At 35.5% G+C, this 22,102-nt stretch overlaps 1 protein-coding gene across 3 annotated transcripts in view; it reads left to right on the top strand.

Moving 5' to 3' along the window:
- The window catches only part of ADGRL3 (adhesion G protein-coupled receptor L3), an 888,015-nt gene that overhangs the window by 474,630 nt on the left and 391,283 nt on the right, over positions 1 to 22,102 (top strand). For all 3 annotated transcript variants that reach the window (XM_033214560.1, XM_033214561.1, XM_033214562.1), the window contains one exon: positions 19,251 to 19,360. In XM_033214560.1, the coding sequence (XP_033070451.1) occupies positions 19,251 to 19,360 (110 nt within the window). The remainder of the gene's footprint in view (positions 1 to 19,250; positions 19,361 to 22,102) is intronic.

Genomic DNA, 22,102 nt, shown 5'->3' with positions numbered 1-22,102 from the left:
GAGAAATAATAACTGTTCAATTTGTTTTAATAAAAAAAGCAGAAAAAATATTAAGACATGGAAAATCACAATTATCCTACACCTCAGTGATAATCACTGTCGCTATAAATATGTTAATACCATTCTCTACCTTTGTGCATGCATATAGCTACAACACATTTTTTTAATCCTTTCATTTTAAATTTCAATATGGATTTTCTTTTCAGTTCAATAAAGGAAGAGTTGCCTTATTTTAATGTCTTTCTAAGATAACATAGTAGGGATTCATTTAAATGTATTTAATCAGACTATACACTAAAATGCCTCATATCATATACATTTAAAGTAAAATAGTTGTTCTTTAAGTGTGAAAAAATATTTTTTATATGTTTCAGGGTTTTTTTGTTGTTGTTGTTCTTAGTTATTGTGGTACCAATTTTATATTATCTTAAATGAAGTAATTTTCATTAGACTGGGGGACTTGAGAGGATTCTATGTAATATAATGTTGTTTGCCTACCACAAACCCATCCTCTAACCCCCATCCTCTTCTTCCTTGTTAGAAAAACTCTATGTGTTCCATCTCCTATAGGTGGTCAGGTCCTTAAGAAGCAACTGTGTGCCTCTCAGGTCCTAAGATTATCATGTAAATATCATTCCCCTTACGTGATTATTTTAGGCATAAGTATGTTGTCGTGCCATAGGCAATGACTCATGTGGCCAATGTTCTTTAAGGGGTGGTCTTCTTAATGATTTATGTGTAGAATATTCTTACTCTTTAAATGACAGAACTGCCAGCTGTGGTGGCTCTCGCCTGCAATCCCAGCATTTTGGGAGGCCGAGGCAGGTGGATCACCAGAAGTCAGGAGTTCGAGACCAACCTGGCCACATGGTGAAATCCCGTCTCTACTAAAAATACAAAAAATTAGCTGGGCATGGTGGCAGATGTCTGTAGTACCAGCTCCTCTGGAATCTGAGGCAAGAGAATTGGGGGAACCTGGGAGGCAGAGGTTGCAGTGAACCGAGATTACACCATTGCACTTTAGCCTGGGCGACAGAGTGAAACTCTGTCTCAGGTGGAGGGGGGGAAGAAAAAACATGGTAGAGCTTTACTGTCTTCTGATACTGTATGTGATCATCTCTTAATCAACTTAGAACCAACCCACCATTCAATTTTTAATATGCAAATGATATAATTCTTATTTTAAGCCACTTTTATTTACATTTGCTGGTTTTTGTTTAAAGTATTCTGATATAAATAGAAATGCCATCACATTTCTATTTATTGCTTCCTGGTGATACCATAAATTGAAGCAGTGGGATTTAGGATTGAGATGTGTCTCTCTAAAGTCATCCCTGGACTTAATACATCAGAGTCAGCCTGACTAGCCTTAGTACCAAGTGGGAGATAAAACATGTATGGAGAAAGGGGCCCTTGAGATTTATTTGTCTTCAGTCACTGGCATTTGTGAGCTCTGCTTCGTGGTTTGTTATGCCATGCCATGTCTGTTACATTATTCTTACAAAGCATGAAGACAACTAACAATATTTTATGTAGTATAACTTACTACTACACTCTTCAAAAATCTGTAGATGACAGAGTTAGGTGCCAGATGTCATTTCCCTCTGTTGTGTATTCCTGTTTTGGTAATTTTTTTTTTTTTTTTAAGCCTGAGTGTATATGCACACACACGGACACACACACATGCATACACACACATAGTTATCCCTTCGCTTTTGTTTACAACTTTATTAAAAGCAAATATGAGGAAGTCAAAGCCATTTTTCCTAGGTCATCTCATATTTTTCTTTTTAAAGACTTTCATGTTACTTGACTTCAATATCTAGTAATAGTAAAAGTTCCTTTTCTTTCCATTTCTCTTTCTAAAGGGTTGATTCTGTTTCTCCTTTTTTCAATCATACATGAGTCATTTGACTTGGAAATATCACATATTGACAAGAATAATGTCTTAACTAAATGATTCAGTATGGCATTCCTTGTCTCAGCCCAGTCATGCAGAGAGGACATTTTTGTTGCTCAGAAAAGAAAAGAATGCCTTACAGCACTCCATTGAAGTATAATGAATTAAATCTGTCCCTGATGGAAAAAAAAAAAAGAAAGGAAAAAAGAATAGAATAGTAAATGGTCTGGTAAAATGGATTCAAATAGTAATATCCTAACTAACTCATAGTGAAGTGGACATTGTTTTAACTTAAGAGAAATCAATTAGTATATTATATAACATTTGTAATATATAAGGTGTATATAAAATATTGCTCCTTTATATTATGTGAACATAAGCAATATCTTTATTTGCTACACTTTCAGATAATGAATTCAGTCACATGCTCCAACTCATTTGCTTAACCATACATACAAGTAAAGAATGTTTAACTCTAAAATGCTGCTACAAGTAGATAGTAATAAAAAAATATAGATGCCGTTCCAGTTATTTTTAAATGAAAACCTTTTGCCATTTTATCTGGCCATTGATAAAGCATTTAACTACTGAAAGATTGCAGCTTAGAAATCACCGGTTCAGAAGTCAGGGCTGAAATGCTTTTCCAAGCAATGTATGCGAACTTGTTAATTTTAAAAGCACATTTCCATTTATTTTGGATGAATCTTAATATGAATTTTACTCATGTGTCTGACATAGCTAATCATTTTATTTTTGGAATGGGCTCTGTGAAATATTCTATGGATGTTGACCGATGAATATGATAATTTGTTTTATCAAATATTGTCCAGAGATGTGTGCAGTATTTGGAAATTGGACTTCTTTGCAAGATTACCACATTTTCAAACACATTTCTGTGTTTTCAGAATACTATTAAGTCAATTTTATATATTCCTAGGAATAAGGCTTTAAGATTCATACATTTATAAATATACATTTATTGTAACAAAATCAAAAGAAGTTGGTATTTTTTAAATTGCCACTGAAAAATTTTAGAGCATAGGCAAATAAGATCTTGTAGTATGGTAGAGAGTTCATAAATTATATTTTGTCAGAATAAAATGATTTATTTCGGTCCATCAACATGAGTCATTTTTCATTTGTTTCTAGAAAAATATAGTAACACTGAAACATAAATTTAATATAAATCTATGGATTTGGTTAAAAATTTCTTAATGTTTGATATCTCACATTTTATAGGTTTTATGTAAGTCCAAATTGAAAATACATTCCAATTTCCATAAAATGCTTTATCTAGAAAAGTCTAGAAAAAAGGACTTGGTCAGCTAAAATGTAGCTCAATTTCCCTCATCTATAGCAATATGCTTTGTATGCTGAGAATTCCATTGTGATAAAAGCAAAACAAACATAATCTTTTAACCAAATTAAAGTCAAAACATTTACTTATACTAGAGGATACTATGTATAAATAGGGGTTTACATGCTTTTTAAGAAAAGTAAGTGTACATTATAGGAATAATCACCACTTTAGCCATGCTCCATGGCAATGACATGCATCTTACTAGGTCAGACTTCAAGGTGCCCACCCGAAGAGACACTGTTTTCAGTATGCCTTTTTACTTATGTGTGGTAAGATGAATAGTGACCCCCACCCCACCCTGATATTTGAATTATGATATCCATAACCTGTGAAGGTTACCTTATATGGTTAAAGGGACTTTTCATATATGATGAAGCTTTGTGGCTTTTGAGATGAGCAGATTACCTTGGATTATCAAGGTGGGCCATGAATGAAATCACATGGGTCCTTTTAAGAGGGACATGGAAAGATTGTAGAAGGGAAAATGTGATATGACTTTAGAAATGAGAAAGAAAAGGTGCTGTGTTGTGGGTCCACAAGCCAAAGAATGAGGGCACAGTCTCTAGAGTCTAGAAAAAAGGAAAGAAACATTTTCCCCAGAGCTTCCATATGAAACAACCCATGCCAGCATCTTGGTTTTAGTTAGATTTCGTTTCGTCTTCTGACCTTCAGAACTATAAGATGATTAAGTTGCATTCTTTTAAGCCTTTAAGTTAGTGGTAGTCTGATATAGAAGCAACAACAAAAAGCTAATACAATATCCTAGGTTCCATACTTTTCCTTGCTCATCTCTTTGGTTATGTTTTTACCTGCTAGATTCTAATTATATTTCTTTTTTTTATTATTATTATACTTTTAAGTTCTAGGGTACACGTGCACAATGTGCAGGTTTGTTACATATGTATACATGTGCCATGTTGGTGTGCTACACCCATTAACTCGTCAATTACATTAAGTGTATCTCCTAATGTTATCCCTCCCCCACCTCCCCACAATAGGACCCGGTGTGTGATGATCCCCTTCCTGTGTCCAAGTGATGTCATTGTTCTATTCCCATCTACAAGTGAGAACATGTGGTATTTGGTTTTCTTTTCTTGTGACAGTTTGCTGAGAATGATGGTTTCCAGCTGCATCCACATCCCCACAAAGGACACAAACTCTCCCTTTTTTATGGCTGCATAGTATTCCATGGTGTATATGTGCCACATTTTCTTCATCCAGTCTGTCACAGATGGACATTTGGGTTGATTCCAAGTCTTTGCTATTGTGTATAGTGCCACAATAAACATTGTGTGCATGTGTCTTTATAGCAGCATGACTTATAATCCTTTGGGTATATCCTCAGTAATGGGATGGCTGGATCAAATGGTATTTCTAGTTCTAGATCCTTGAGGAATCGCCACACTGTTTTCCACAATGGTTGAACTAGTTTACAGTCCCACCAACAGTGTAAAAGTGCTCCTATTTCTCCACATCCTCTCCAGAACCTGTTGTTTCCTGATTTTTTAATGATTCCCATCCTAACTGGTGTGGGAAGTATCTCATTGTGGTTTTGATTTGCATTTCTCAGATGGTGAGTGATGATGAGCATTTTTTCATGTGTCTGTTGGATGTATGAATGTCTTTTTTTGAAAACTGTCTGTTCATATCCTTTGCCCACTTTGTGATGCAGTTGTTTGTTTTTGTCTCGTAAATTTGATTGAATTCTTTATAGTTTCTGGATATTAACCATTTGTCAGATGAGTAGATTGCAAAAATTTTCTCCCATTCTGTAGGTTTCCTCTTCCCTCTGATGGTAGTTTCTTTTGCTGTGCAGAAACATTTTAGTTTAATTATATCCCATTTGTCAGTTTTGGCTTTTGTTGCCGTTGCTTTTGGTGTTTTAGACATGAAGTCCTTGCCCATGCCTATGTCCTGAATGGTATTACCTAGATTTTCTTCTAGGGTTTTTATGGTTTTAGGTCTCACATTTAAGTCTCTAATCCATCTTGAGTTAATTTTCGTATAAAGAGTAAGGAAAGGATCCAGTTTCAGCTTTCTACTTACAGCTAGCCAGTTTTCCCAGCACCATTTATTAAATAGGGAATCCTTTGCCCATTACTTGTTTTTCCCAGGTTTGTCGAAGATCACATGGCTATAGATGGGTAGTATTATTTCTGAGGGCTCTATTCTGTTCCATTGGTCTATATCTCTGTTTTGGTACCAGTACCATGCTGTTTTGGTTACTGTAGCCTTGTAGTATAGTTTGAAGTCAGGTAGCGTGATGCCTCCAGCTTTGTTCTTTTGACTTAGGATTGTCTTGGCAGTGAGGGCTCTTTTTTGGTTCCATATGAACTTTAAAGCAGTTTTTTCCAATTCTGTGAAGAAACTCATTGGTAGCTTAATGGGGATGGCATTGAATCTATAAATTACCTTGGGCAGTATGGCCATTTTCACAATATTGATTCTTCCTATCCATGAGCATGGTATGTTCTTCCATTTGTTTGTGTCCTCTTTATTTCACTGAGCAGTGGTTTGTAGTTCTCCTTGAAGAGGTCCTTTACGTCCCCTGTAAGTTGGATTCCTAGGTATTTTCTTCTCTTTGAAGCAATTGTGAATGGAAGTTCATTCCTGATTTGGCTCTCTGTTTGTGTGTTACTGGTGTATAAGAATGCTTGTGATTTTTGCACATTGATTTTGTATCCTGAGACTTTGCTGAAGTTGCTTATCAGCTTAAGGAGATTTTGGGCTGAGATAATGGGGTGTTCTAAATATACAATCATGTCATCTGCAAACAAGGACAATTTGACTTCTTCTTTTCCTAACTGAATATCCTTTATTTCTTTCTCTTGCCTGATTGCCCTAGCCAGAACTTCCAACACTATGTTGAATAGGAGTGGTGAGAGAGGGCATCCCTGACTTCTGCCAGTTTTCAAAGGAAATGCTTCCAGTTTTTGCCCATTCAGTATGATATTGGCTGTGGGTTTGTCATAAATAGCTCTTAATTACTTTGAGATATGTTCCATCAATACCGAATTTATTGAGAGATTTTAGCATGAAGGGCTGTTGGATTTTGTCAAAGGCCTTTTCTGCATCTATTGAGATAATCCTGTGGTTTTTGACTTTGGTTCTGTTTATATGCTGGATTACATTTATTGATTTGCGTATGTTGACCCAGCCTTGCATCCCAGCGATGAAGCCCACTTGATCATGGTGGATAAGCTTTTTGATGTGCTGCTGGATTCGGTTTGCCAGTATTTTATTGAGGATTTTTGCATCGATGTTCATCAGGGATATTGGTCTAAAATTCTCTTTTTTTGTTGTATCTCTGCCAGGCTTTGGTATCAGGATGATGTTGGCCTCGTAAAATGAGTTAGGGAGGATTCTCTCTTTTTCTATTGATTGGAATAGTTTCAGAAGGAATGGTACCAGCTCCTCCTTGTACCTCTGGTAGAATTCAGCTGTGAATCCATCTGGTCCTGGACTTTTTTTGGTGGGTAGGCTATTAATTATTGCCTCAATTTCAGAGCCTGCTCTTAGTCTATTCAGAGATTCACCTTCTTCCTGGTTTAGTCTTAGGAGAGTGTAAGTGTCCAGGAAATTATCCATTTCTTCTAGGTTTTCTAGTTTATTTGTGTAGAGGTGTTTATAGTATTCTCTGATGGTAGTTTGTATTTCTGTGGGGTCGGTGGTGATATCCCCTTTATGATTTTTTATTGCATCTATTTGATTCTTCTCTCTTTTCTTCTTTATTAGTCTTGCTAGCAGTCTATCAATTTTGTTGATCTTTTCAAAAAACCAGCTCCTGGATTCATTGATTTTTTGGAGGGTTTTTTGTGTCTCTATCTCCTTGAGTTCTGCTCTGATCTTAGTTATTTCTTGCCTTCTGCTAGCTTTTGAATGTGTTTGCTCTTGCCTCTCTAGTTCTTTTAATTGCGATGTTAGGGTGTCAGTCAATTTTAGATCTTTCCTGCTTTCTCTTGTGGGCATTTAGTGCTATAAATTTCCCTCTACACACTGCTTTAAATGTGTCCCAGAAATTCTGGTATGTTGTATCATTGTTCTCATTGTTTTCAAAGAACATCTTTATTTGTGCCTTCATTTCGTTATGTACCCAGTAGTCATTCAGGAGCAGCCTGTTCAGTTTCCATGTAGTTGAGCGGTTTCGCGTGAGTTTCTTAATCCTGAGATCCAGTTTGATTGCACTGTTGTCTGAGAGACAGTTTGTTATAATTTCTGTTCTTTTACATTTGCTGACGAGTGCTGATCAATTTTGGAATAAGTGCAATGTGGTGCTGAGAATAATGTATATTCTGTTGCTTTGGAGTGGAGAGTTTGGTAGATGTCTATTAGGTCCACTTGGTGCAGAGATGAGTTCAATTCCTGGCTATCCTTGTTAACTTTCTGTCTCGTTGATCTGTCTTATATTGACAGTGGGGTGTTAAAATCTCCCATTATTATTGTATGGGAGTCTAAGTCTCTTTGTAAGTCTCTAAGGACCTGTTTTATGAATCTGGGTGCTCCTGTATTGGGTGCATATGTATTTAGGATAGTTAGCTCTTCCTATTGAATTGATCCCTTTACCATTATGTAATGGCCTTCTTTGATCTTTGATGGTTTAAAGTCTATTTTATCAGAGACTAGGATTGCAACCCCTGCTTTTTTTTGTTCTCCATTTGCTTGGTAGATCTTCCACCATGCCTTTATTTTGAGCCTATGTATGTCTCTGCATGTGAGATGGGTCTCCTGAATACAGCAAACTGATGGGTCTTGACTCTTTATCCAATTTGCCAGTCTGTATCTTTTAATTGGACCATTTAGTCCATTTACATTTAAGGTTAATATTGTTATGTGTGAACTTGATCCTTTCATTATGATATTAGCTGGTTATATTGCTTGCTAGTTGATGGTTTCTTCCTAGCATCGATGAACTTTACATTTTGTCATGTTTCTGCAATGGCTGGTACCTGTTGTTCCTTTCCATGTTTATTGCTTCCTTCAGGATCTCTTGTAGGGAAGGCCTGGTGGTGACAATTTCTCTAAGCATTTGCTTGTCTGTAAAGTATTTTCTTTCTCCTTCACTTATGAAACTTAGTTTGGCTGAATACGAAATTCTGGGTTGAAAATTCTTTTCTTTAAGAATGTTGAGTATGGCCCCCACTCTCTCCTGGCTTGTAGAGTTCCTTTTTTTTTTTTTTTTTTTTTTTTTTTTTGAGACGGAGTCTTGCTCTGCCGCCCAGGCTGGAGTGCAGTGGCCGGCTCTCAGCTCACTGCAAGCTCCGCCTCCCGAGTTCACGCCATTCTCCTGTCTCAGCCTCCCGAGTAGCTGGGACTACAGGCACCTGCCTCGTCGCCCAGCTAGTTTTTTTTTTGTATTTTTTAGTAGAGACGGGGTTTCGCCGTATTAGCCAGGATGGTCTCGATCTCCTGACCTCGTGATCCGCCCGTCTCGGCCTCCCAAAGTGCTGGGATTACAGGCTTGAGCCACCGCGCCCGGCCTGCTTGTAGAGTTTCTGCCGAGAGATCTGCTGTTAGTCTGATGGGCTTCCCTTTGCGTATAACCCAACCTTTCTCTCTGGCTGCCCTTAACATTTTTTTCCTTCATTTCAACTTTGGTGAATCTGAAAATTATGTGTCTTGGAGTTGCTCTTCTCGAGGAGTATCTTTTTGGCATTCTCTGTATTTCCTGAATTTTGATGTTGGCCTGCCTTACTAGGTGGAGAAGTTCTCCTGGATAATATCCTGCAGAGTGTTTTCCAACTTGGTTTCATTTTCCCCATCACTTTCAGGCTCACCAATCAGACGTAGATTTGGTCTTTTCACGTAAACCCATATTTCTTGGAGGCTTTGCTCATTTCTTTTTACTCTTTTTTGTCTACCCTTCTCTTCTCGCTTCACTTCATTCATTTGATCTTCAGTCGCTGATACCCTTTCTTCCAGTTGATTGAGTTGGTTACTGAAGCTTGTGCATTTGTCATGTATTTCTCATGTTATGGTTTTCATCTCTCTCAGTTCTTTTAAGGTCTTCTCTGCATTGATTATTCTAGTTATCCATTCATCCATTCTTTTTTCAAGGTTTTTAGTTTCTTTGAGCTGGGTTTGTAGTTCCTCTTTTAGCTCTAAGAAGTTTGATTGACTGAAGACTTCTTCTCTCAACTCATCAAAGTCATTCTCTGTCCACCTTTGTTCCATTGCTGGTGATTAGCTGCATTCCTTTGGAGGGGGAGATGCACTCTGTTTTTTTTTAATTTCCGGCTTTTCTGCACTGCTTTTTCCCCATCTTTGTGGTTTTATCTGCCTTTGGTCTTTGATGATGGTGACGTACTGATGCGGTTTTGGTGTGGGTGTCTTTTCTGTTTGTTAGTTTTCCTTCTAACAATCAGGACCCTCAGCTGTAGGTCTGTTGGAGTTTGCTTGAGGTCCCTCCAGATCCTGTTTGCCTGGGTATCAGCAACAGAGGCTGCAGAAGAGAGAATATTGCTGAACAGCGAGTGTTGCTGTCTGATTCTTGCTCTGGAAGCTTTGTCTCAGTGGTCTACTCCACCATGTGAGGTGTGGGGTGTCGGTCTGCACCTAGTGGAGGATGTCTCCCAGTTAGGCTACTCAGGGATCAGGGACTCACTTGAGCAGGCAGTCTGTCCATTCTCAGATCTCAACCTCCATCCTGGGAGATCCACTGCTCTCTTCAAAGCTGTCAGACAGAGGCATTTACCTCTGCCGAGGTTTCTATTGCTATTTGTTTAGCTATGCCCTGTCCCCAGTGGAGGAGTCTACAGAGGCAGGCCAGCTTCCTTGAGCTGTGGTGGGCTCCACCCAATTCGAGCTTCCCAGTGGCTTTGTTTACCTACTTAAGCCTCAGCAATGGCTGGCGCCCCTCCCCCAACCTCGCTGCCGCCTTGCAGTTAGATCTCAGACTGCTGTGCTAGCAATGAGGGAGGCTCCGTGGGCGTGAGACCCTCTGGGCCAGGTGTGGGATACAATCTCCTGTTGTGCCGTTTGCTAGGACCCTTGGTAAAGCTCAGTATTAGGGTGGGAGTCACCCAATTTTCCAGGTGTTGTGTGTCTCAATTTCCTTTGGCTAGGAAAAAGAATTCCCTTCCCCCTTGCGCTTCCCAGGTGAGGCGATGACTCACCCTGCTGCAGCTCTTGCTGGTCGGGCTGCACCCATGGACCAGTGCCAACTGTCTGACATGCCCCAGTGAGATGAACCTGGTACCTCAGTTGAAAATGCAGAAATCACCCGTCTTCTGTGTCACTCATGCTGGGAGCTGGAGGCTGGAGCTGTTCCTATTCAGCCATCTTGGGCACGCCCCCTCAAATTATATTTCTTTAAGGTAAAAGAAAGCTAGTGAAGTAACATATAAAAGAATATAGGAAATGAAAGAATCGGAGCTAGAGAATCACTTTATGAATCACAGATCTTCATGTACATACATTGCCATAATGTCCTCTGAAAGATCCTATAGTGGCCGGGCGCGGTGGCTCAAGCCTGTAATCCCAGCACTTTGGGAGGCCGAGACGGGCGGATCACGAGGTCAGGAGATCGAGACCATCCTGGCTAACACAGTGAAACCCCGTCTCTACTAAAAATACAAAAACTAGCCGGGCGAGGTGGCGGGCGCCTGTAGTCCCAGCTACTTGGGAGGCTGAGGCAGGAGAATGGCGTAAACCCGGGAGGCGGAGCTTGCAGTGAGCTGAGATCCGGCCACTGCACTCCAGTCCGGGCGACAGAGCGAGACTCCGCCTCAAAAAAAAAAAAAAAAAGAAAGATCCTATAGTACTTTTAGTTTATGGTTTAGAAACATTTTTTTTCGGAAAAAAAAAAAAAAAAAACAGAAATGGAGGCCTGGCACAGTGGCTCATGCCTGTAATTGCAACACTCTTGAGAGGCTGAGATGGGAGGATCGCTTGAGCCCAGGAGTTTGAGATCAGCCTGGGTAACACATCTCTACAAAAAGTAAATACAGTTAGGTGGGCATGGTTATGTGTACCTGTGGTCCCAGTTATTCAGGAGGCTGAAGTAAGAGGGTAACTTGAGCTGCAGAGATTGAAGATACAGTGAGTTAAGGTCATACCACTGCACTCCAGCCTGGACAATGGAATGAGACCCTGTCTCAAAAAAAAATTTTTTTAAGCTAGATTAGGAGTCTTATTACTTTTGTAACTCTTCTTAAATTGTCCCTTAAATTGTAAGTGGATGACATCATTAAACTTTTTAATAAATGCTATAGTATATACATGGGAGGATTTCTTTTAGTTTTAATCATGATTAATATTTTTATTTCATAGCCATTTAGTTCTCTTTTTATTTGAAATCTAGTTGATTCCTTTATGACCTACATATTTGTTTTCTACCATTAGATAGTTGTCTCATCTTTTTTGGTCTTCTAAGTTCAGAATGAATGTCATATAAACATGATTAGGATGTCATATAAGCATGTCTCAGGATGACAGGCAGTACAAAATAAGGAAATTACTGTCTTGAGGAGGAAAACAGAGAATTGTCCATTTGATTGACATTAAACAAAATACTGATATTCATGCATTTATTTATGTTTTCTTCTATTGCCTCATTCCATCCTGAGAACTAAAAACCTATAGTTACTGTGATAACCTAAACTATTTTGAGATTTTACACATTAATAGAATATGATATAGCTTTTTAAATTATAAGATATCTGTAAAATATTTTTCTATTGGATAATAATTCCATCTTCCTATATGAATCATGCACTGATTCATCATATGTTAGATGCTATGAACTTCTTGGGTATACTAAGTGGATGTGTGTTTCTGCATAACACATGCTTTTGTATAAATGTCATTTAATAAGTGCTTGTATCAATGTTATTTAATAAGTGCTAATATAAATTTATAAATTCATATGATTAATGTTGCTAACAAAAAGGCACAAGGCACTCTTTTTTAAAACATTATCCTATCCTGTCTTTAAAAAGTCAGTGCTTTTCTTTGGAGTTTTATACATGGCTGAAAGTTCATTTAAAAAGTTCCTTAGCATTCTGAGGAATAGTTTGTTTATATACACTGACTTTAGAATGTGATAAGCATTCATGATTGAAGGGTTTATTAACCTAGAACCCCTGTGAATTATATTCCCAGTATGTAAACACTACAATATTTACTTAAATTATTTTAGGCTGTGTGTGGTGGCTCACGCCTGTAATCACAGCACTCTAGGAGGCTGAGGTGGGTGGATCACATGGCCAAGAGATCGAGACCATCCTGGCCAACATGGTGAAACCCCATCTCTACTAAAAATACAAAAATTAGCCAGGTGTGGTGTTGCATGCCTTGAGTTCCAGCTACTCAGGAGGCTGAGACAAGAGAATGTCTTGAACCCAAGAGTTGGAGGTTGTGGAGAGCCAAGATTGTGCCACTGCACTCCAACTTGACGACAGAGCAAGACTTCATCTCAAAAAAAAAAAAAAAAAATTAATGATACTGTGTTAGATCTATAGTGCTGTGCAATCAACTAATATCATCTTTATATGTCTATTATGTGAGAATTTTTAAAAATATAGGTATGTTTAAGGCTTATTTTTATATGCTTCATGTACACATATGTTATAATCAAACATGAGATAATGGGCTGCTAATTTTTGTCTGTATAATGGAAGTGAAAGAAGCATCATTTTGTTGAAGTCTCCTTACACCTTAGTTTAGCAAGGTCCAAATTATTGTCCAATGACCAAGAACAGTAAGGCATGTAAACACCAGAGAGTGAGTAAGGCAGAGTGGGATTTATTAAGTGACAGAAAAGCTCTCAGCAGCAAGAGGGGACCCAAAGATGGTTGCAAAAAATAGGACTGAGTTCTAGGTCTTTTATGTGTCAGAAAAAGAGTCTTCTGTGGGTTCTGCCTTAAAGGGACTGGTAAAGTTCCCCCCAGGGGTGTTGTGTCTGTTCTTGGGTGGGGTTGGCCATAGTAACTCCATCTTGATTACCTATAAGTGCCTAAATGAAACCCACAGACGGACTAAAGTCACAATGCTCATAGAATTATAAGGAGTTCAGGGTCATTGTAGGATGTCCTTGGTCCTTGTCTGTGCCTACAAAGGCAGCTAGAAAGTCCTTTCTGAGGAAGCATCTTGGTATAACCGGAAGTTCTTAACCACATTCCCTCCTGCTAGCTGCATAACAGGGGTGTTACAGGTGTGTTCTTGCAGGCATTGTCCCTCTTCTGAGACCCTCCCTCTTTATCTGCCTAAACAGCCCCTACCTGCCTCCTCTCTCAATTTTATTGAAATTAGCAGGAAAAATAGGCTAATTATTTGAATAGTCAATATGCATGTAAATCCAGCAATATCATTTTTGCTATATGGTGCTGTATGTTGTGGCAAATAGAGGAAAAGTTTACCCAGAAATGACTTTCATTTTCACACTTAGCTAATTTTTTTCTACACTGCAATGAACCACGTTGAAATGGACAAATTAACAGTAAATGATTCTCTTTCCTATTACTAGTCCTGTGATTTGGGAAGATGTGTATCTTTTATGGCAGTCATGTGACATTCTTGAATTAAACAATATTGCTTTAGAATTAGTGCTAATAACTAATAGAACTCAACATATTAACTAAAATGTATTAAACATGATCAATAGGTGACAGTTACATGTAAATTGGAGGTTTATATGTGGGTTAAATTAAAATTGCTTGTATTTTTTATTGTGGGAAAATCTATATATAAATAAATATACATCATACCATTACTAGGCTCTGAAATTTATCTTTCTAATTTCTGTATGCCAATTTGAATTGTGAGGGCCTGGTTATGTAATGCCTAATCTACATCATGACTGAATGAATTCTGGGGCACTCAGATATTTCACAGATGGTCTTTATTTCATCAGATCATCATAGTACTCTTGAGAACCTATCAGGTCAGGGTGAATTAAATCAGGGTCCCAGAGTGACCATGAAATGTATGACTCATTCTCCCACAAGACAGCAGTATCATGATTTTCAGACCACTGTTCTGGACTCCAATGACTATTATTTGATTACTGACAGTCTGAAAAGCCATTTAACGTCTTCATTCCAATTCTATTTTCTGTAAAATTGAGGGTAGCATTATTCATCTCAGAAAGAAGTGACAAATAGGTTTAAAAGTATTTTCTCCCATTCTGTAGCTTGGGTCCTCACTTAGTTAATTGTTTTATTTGCTGTACAGAAGGTTTGTAGTTAGATGCACACCAATTTGTTTATTTTTGCTTTCTGACCTGTGCTTCTGGGGTCATATTCTCCCCAAAATTACCCAGATCAATTTCAAGAAGGTTTTTACCTATGTTTTCTTCTAATAGTTTTATAGTTTTAGGTTTTACATGTAAATCTTTAATCCATTTCTACTTGGCTTTTGTATGTCATGTAAGATAGAGATCCAGTTTCATTCTTCTTCATGTAGATATCCAGTTTCCCTAGCCTCCTTTATTGAACAGTCAATCCTTTCCTCATTGTGTATTCTTGGCACATTTGTTGAAAATTAATTGACCATAAATGTGTGGATTAATTTCTGGGCCATCTATTCTGTACCATTGGTCTACACATTTATTTAGGGGTTGATATCCAATGTATACCAGGAATTTAAACACCTCTGTAGCAAGAAAACAAATAACCTAATTTAAAAGTGGACTCAGTCTATCAGTGATGAAACATGATAAATATTTCTTGAAGGAAGACAAATGGCCAACAGGTAAGTTTAAAGGTGCTCAACTTCACTAATCGTCAGGGAAATGTGAATTAAAACCACAATGAGATATCACTGCATATCTTGTTAGAATGGTTATGTTCAAAAAGACAAAAGTGTTGATGACAATGTAGAGGAAAGACAATCCTTGTATACTACTGATGGAAATGTAAATTGGTATAGCTGTTATGGAAAACAGTATGTAGGTACTTCAGAAAATTAAAAATAGAACTACCATGTATTCCAGTAGTCTTACTTCTGGGTATAGATATGTAAAAGAAATGAATCAATATCTTAAAGAGATATCTGTAGTCTTATATTCCTTCCAGTATTATTCACAATAAACAAGATATATGGAATTGACCTAACTGCCAGTCAGCAGATGTATGGATAAAAAGTAAATAAAAATATATTTATATATAATATATAACAGAATATTATTCAGCCTTAAAAATGAAGGAAACTGTCATTTGTGATAGCATGTATGAACCTGGAGGACATTACGTTAGGTGAAATAAGTGAGACATCAAAAGACAAATGCTATTTGATCCCTCTTATATGCGGAATCTAAGAAAGTCAGAACTTCTAGAAGCAGGAAGTAGAATGTTAGTCGCCAGAAGCTAGGGAGATAGGAGAAATGGGGAGATGTTGATCAAAGGGTGCAAAGTTTCAGTAACGCAGGATGAGTAAATTCTGGTAATCTAATGTACAGCCGGGTAACCACAGTTAATAATACTGTATTATATACTTGAAATTTGCTGTTAGAGTAGATCTTAAATTTTCTCACCACACAACACAGTAAAAGATAACTGTGAGATGATGGATATGTTAATTAACTTTATTGTGGTAATCATTTTACATTGTGTGTGTATATATATATAAACACCAGGTAATAGGGATACCGAAAAGCGTGTTTTTAATTTATGTTTACATTAAAAATAAACAATGAAACTAAAGCATTTGAGAACATTAGATCACTTTATCTCACTTTTTTCATCTATAGTATTTTAGAATGAATTTACTTTTATAAATTTTGAAAGAATCTTTGTGGACTAAATTGTTTACAAATCTTTAATTATATTTAATTTCATTTTAACTCACAGTAGCTAAGTCATTTAAAAAACAAAAGCAAAGTAAAGGACAGAACCTTTAAACTCCTGTTTTCAAAATATAGCTAATCTTTAAACAATCAATATTATAATGTATCCTATAGAAAAATAGTATTCCAGAGATTGAATCTACCTTTTTCCATTTTATTTTTAATAATCATAATTTATAATGAACTTTTGATATAAACATAGTAATAGAATCATAAATTATTTTGAAAGGTGAATGTTATAAATTACTGCTGTTTTATATAGAACAATGATGATAATGACTATAAATATAGGCATAACATTTTTTGTTTTATATACCACCGAACAGACACCATCTCATTAATTAGAAGGCTTTCTTGACTCATCTTCAGTTAATATTAAATAAGCTATTTGGATCTCACAATGGTAACTGTTATTTACAAGAGATAGTTGCTTTTATAATTTTCTTACATATAGATAAATAACTAGTAATTTACAACTTGATAATATATAATATATAAATTGGTCAATGTACTTTTAGGTAGATAGATAGACAGATAGATAGATATGTATAGACTCCAGGTTATGTTTTCTCATCTAATCTATATAAACATAACCATTTGAAATCCCTATTGATTCAGCACAACTTTCTGTGCAACATACACTTCCATAATTATAAATTTTAACTATTATGCTCTGGTCAGAAATGAGTAGTAAGCTGATCTATTTATATCGTACATTGATTATTTAAATAAAAGATTTACAGTTGCCTATTTATATCTGAAAATTACAAGAGTAGATATTGCTTTTAAATACATTTTTTAAATTAGAGGTGAGGTAATTAAAAAGGTTAATAATAGGGAATAAAGTGACTGTAGACCAAGATAGGAAGAAAAGGAGATATGTATAAATATTCACACATCAGAATTAATATTACGTTTACAGAATATTTACATTATATTAAATTTTATAGTGCCACTTTTCCATTATGTCTATGTTGAATGTGTTCCTGTTAATTGCTAATTTTTCTATAACAAATACAAAAATAACTTTATGAGTTCATATCCCTGCCTATTGTATTAAAAACCTTAGATGGATTTATGAGGTTGTATATTCAAGGTGTGATGTGAAAATTGTATTGTTTTAATTGCTAAAAACATGTCACTTGACTTGAAGAGCTTATTCAAATAATTTCTTTTTAATATGAAAGATCTGCTATTTTAAGAAGGTGTAAGTACACCAAAACATCAAGATAACATATTTGTGGGTGCATGTGTCAGGAGAGCCACATTTACCTTAATGTTATTTTACATTTGTCTGATCATCAGCCTCTGACACAGAAAAACCTTACAACTTGTTATCCCTCAGTATTAGCTGTTATGCTAAATTGCCTGATGAGTATGGAGCATTAGCTTTTATTCATCTTTCACTGATAACACATAATATATTTTTCAGCTTAAGAAATTCATTAATGAATCACATTTAATTTAGGGACTAAATAAAATCCTCCTTAAGCCTGACAATGGTAGCCTCCGGTAAACACAACATATTTTTACACTAAATCAAAGTGAGTTCTGCTCTAGTTGCTTTTTATGTTGCCAGTATCCTTGCAAGTATTCTGAGGTCACATCAGAGAACAGAACATATCCGTAAGGAATTAACAGAAAAATCTAGCCTTGAGGTTATATTTCTGAAATGAATAAACAAGAACATAAAACACGGGGAATAATTAGAGTATCACATGTTATAGACTTAGTGCCAATATTATGGGTAGGAAAAACCATTAGTTTTTTTATAGAAAAATACTTAAGGATAGATTTTTGAATTTAGAACGTTTCTGAGTGAAATTCACAGTAATTAGTCCACTGTGAATATGGGTATCTTTTTCAGAATTATAATTAATTTCAACATATTTGTTTTTCCCCATGAATTAATCAATTCAGATTTGTTTAGCCTAATTGCCACAAAAGTGCCCAAGTTTGTATTCATATTTTTTTTCTCTTTTTCTGTGGTTTAGAAAGATTGATTGATTGATTGATTGATTTACTTATTTATTTATTTATTTTTGTGGGGACATGGTAGATGTGTATAGTTACAGAAAAATGAAATATTTTGAAAAAGGCATGTATTGTGTAATAATCTCATCAGGGTAAATGGGATATTCATCACCTCAAGCATTTATCGTCTGTGCTACAAACAATCCGTTTATGATCTTTTAGTTATTTTTAAATGTACAATTAAATTATGTTTGACTGTAGTCACCCAATTGTGCTGTCAGATACTAGGTTTTATTCATTCATGCTAACAATTCATGTACCCAGGAACCATCCTCACTTCCTCCCCTCCCTACCCCTTATTCCCCTCCCATCTTCTGGTAACCATCTTTCTACCCTATAGCTTCATGGGTTTAATGGCTCCCATAAATAAGAACATGCAAAGTTTGTCTTTCTGTACCTGTCTTATTTCACCTAATATGATAACCTCCAGTTCCATCTTATATTTATGTTTTAGTAGTGGTATATCATTACTCTTTTTATAAATTTAAAGTCATTATTTTATAGTATAAGATATTGGCCTTTGTGATAAGTAATCCATGAGGATCGTATCATTATTTGGCTGAACAAAAGGACATGACAGTTAATTCCTAAAATGGTTTTAATAAGTAGTAATATTATATTAATTTATACAAAATAAATTCAAATATTCATTTTAATATTTAAATATTAACTTTTTACTAATTTGTTAGGCTCAGATAAAGCTTTTCAATACCACTTTTCATACATTTAAAATGAATGTCATCATAGTCAGTGAATTTATTTTACAACTGCCTAATACACTCTGTGGTTACATTTTCTAAAATCTTTTTTTTTTTTTTTTTGTACTGGAGTGAGTCTTTCCTATCAAATAGTCTTTCCTACTTGTGTTCACATTGGCAATATCCTGTGGACCAGTTAGTGTTGCTTCAGCAATATTTAACTTCTAACTAGAAATTACGCTGTGTATTCAACCAAATTTTAAATTAGTTAATATGAGCAAGCTGAATAGATTGATTTTAATGTCTAGTTTCTAAAAAGTGTACTACAGATATTTTCTTAATAGGCCTAAAGCCCCAAATTAAGCAAAACCTTATTCAAATCTGTATAATAGGCACTAAAATAAAATTAGTGTTGATGTTGATAATAATTTAACTTTGCATAAGCTTACCACTTCTTTTCCTTTCTTTTGACTTCAGATGCAATAACAGAACCCAGTGTGCAGTGGTGGCAGGTCCTGATGTTTTTCCAGACCCGTGTCCAGGAACCTATAAATACCTTGAAGTGCAGTATGAATGTGTCCCTTACAGTATGTATATTCCTATACTTTTCTTGGAAAGAGAAAAGATATTAAACTGTGTTTTGCATGCATTGACAAATATTCTCTATGAAAACATAAATCACATAAATTAAATGAAAAAATGGGCTAATATTAATTTTTGAGAATCATAGACCCTCCCCGCCATCAGAAGATTTAGATATTGCCTACCCTATCCTACAACATTTACTTGTGATTATTTCTGTATATGAATACCTATTATAACACACTTTTCTTAATTGATGCAAGAATATAAAACATTTAGAAAAAGGTTGGGGGAGTGTTATACCAATTATCCAGGTCCAAGCAGATAAGAAGTGAAAATGAACAATACAATTATATATATATAATGTATAGCAATTTATACATTTTGAATTTGATAGAAGAATTATATCTAAGCTTCATCTGCTGTCAACATTTTGAGAATTAGAAATATATTCATCCGGAAGGAGTAGACCAGAAAGAAAAAAATAAAGATTAAAAGAACTAACGTACTCTTCAGACTATATGTTTTACAGCTTCAAGAATTATGTCTTTGCAATGTTTTTATCAGATATGGTATATGCCAACAACATATCTTTTCTTCAGGAATAATGAAGAATCAAAAAATCTAAAATGAAACATTTTCTGACAGCATCTCAAAAAAAAATTATCTAACTCGTTAATTATTTATGAGATTCTTAGTGAAAATCACTCAGAAATTATGTATTTTCATAATAGATGTTCAGCTTATCCCAGAGATAAAAAAACACCTGATATCATAAACAAATCCTAGGTTTCAACTTCCTTTGATGTTTCATAAGAAGCAAAGTATCTGGGGATCAGCAAGTTTACTTTTGTGAAGATAGTTCTAGGCTTGCCTCATTCACACTTATTAAAGAAGCAGGACATTACTCGTGAGCTGGAAGTTTACATACTTCAGTAATAGAAATTTGACCAATAAGAGAAGAATTGAAATTTTAAAATAGTAGTGAAAACAATTGAGAGAAAATTTCATTCAGCTTCATTTATAGAATGAACGATTAGAGAAAGTTTATCTTGTGAAGTTTTATAAGCTGATCATTGTTATGAAAAAGCCTCAGAGTACAAGATTTATTAATATCTCATTTAGCTTACACTTCTTATATTGGTATCTCTATAGGCCCTTCTATTTGATAAAGCCCCTACTGACCATTATTATTCACTAGTGATATTTTAAGGAAATAAAATTTGTTAACCATCTTGGAATTGGGACAATTATACTTGGGTTGCACAATAAGATCTTTGTGAAATATAAAGACTCCTTTTCTACAAAGGCATTTTATTTAAAAATGCAATAAGGTGAACCTTGCTTTTAAAGACAGTTTTAGGAAACTTACATTCATATTTTTATGTTCATATTTTGAAACAAAAGGTGAAGTAAAATTTCAGATTGTAGATTTTGTCATAATTTTTTAATTAAAGAATTTCACAGCTGTCTCTTCAATTTTCTGTATTCCTTTAAAATGTCTTTGAGGATAGCCACTTCAAAATCCTCTGCCAAACTCATTCTGAAATATCATCTACTTAAATCACTTTAATATAAATAAGAACTTGCTCATACACTTTTGCATAAAGGGATTATGGTTTACCACAGATTTCCTTTCTCTAATAAATTTTCGGAGATGGACAATTTGGTTCCTTAATATCCTATATTTAGAGAATTCTGATCATCCTGAAAGTTTACTGAGTACCTTAGAAATATTGTATCAAAATATGTATCTAATAATTTCATTAAATAAGAATTATACACTCAGGTATACCCACTTGCCAGTTTATATACTGGTTTAATTTACACATTGTACTCCTATCGTGTCTGTTTAAATTATCTGGAATATGTTTCAGTTAAAAGTATGATGTAGAATTGGAATTCATTTAATAAACTTAACGTGATTTGAAAAGAAAATAACCTAAAAGAAAGTGTAAATCATAAAATAAACTATAGTGACTCATTTGAAAGGCAGATTGGTTTGGAGAAAAACAACCAGAGATCAGAGAACATGGGTGTGTTTCTTAGTCTGTTTTTTGTTGCTATAAAGGAATACCTCAGACTGGGTAATTTAGAAAGAAAAGAGGTTTATTTGGCTCACAATTCTGCAGGCTGTTCAAATAGAGCACCAGCATCTCCTTCTGGTGAGGCCTCGGGGAGATTTTACTCATGGTATAAGGTGAAGGGGGAGCAGGTATATCATATGGCAAGAAAGGGAGCTCCCAGACCCGGTTTAATAACCAGTTCTCACATGAACTCATTACCATGGGGAGGCCATCAAGCCATTTATGAGGGATCTGCCCTCATGACACAAACATGTCCTGCATAGCCCACCTCCAACACTGGAGGTCACATTTCAACATGAGATTTGGAGGGGACATACATACAAACCATATCATTCGGTTTAGAATACAGTCTGATTACTTAACAAAAAGGTAGGTACTTCTCCTGGATCTCACCTTGTAGACCCTCCCGGATCTATTAATAAATCCTGATTTATTTAACACTCAGCTATTTTTTTCTTTTCTTAAGCATAAAATTCATGACTCTCTAATGGTGAAAAGATTTACTTATTTAAAATAGTTATTGTTTATTGACACTTAACCACATGCCGTTTTCTACATGGATAGTGTTTACATGCATAAGTTATTTGATTTTTACAAGATCCTCCCTGTTATGTGTGAGTATCACCATTTTTCTGAAGAGAGAACTGAAGGTCAGTAGAT

This window comes from Trachypithecus francoisi, unplaced genomic scaffold (genome assembly GCF_009764315.1).
Source record: "Trachypithecus francoisi isolate TF-2019V2 unplaced genomic scaffold, Tfra_2.0 Lachesis_group1, whole genome shotgun sequence".
NCBI lineage: Eukaryota > Metazoa > Chordata > Mammalia > Primates > Cercopithecidae > Trachypithecus > Trachypithecus francoisi.
This window is presented reverse-complemented; position numbering and strand designations above follow the sequence as displayed.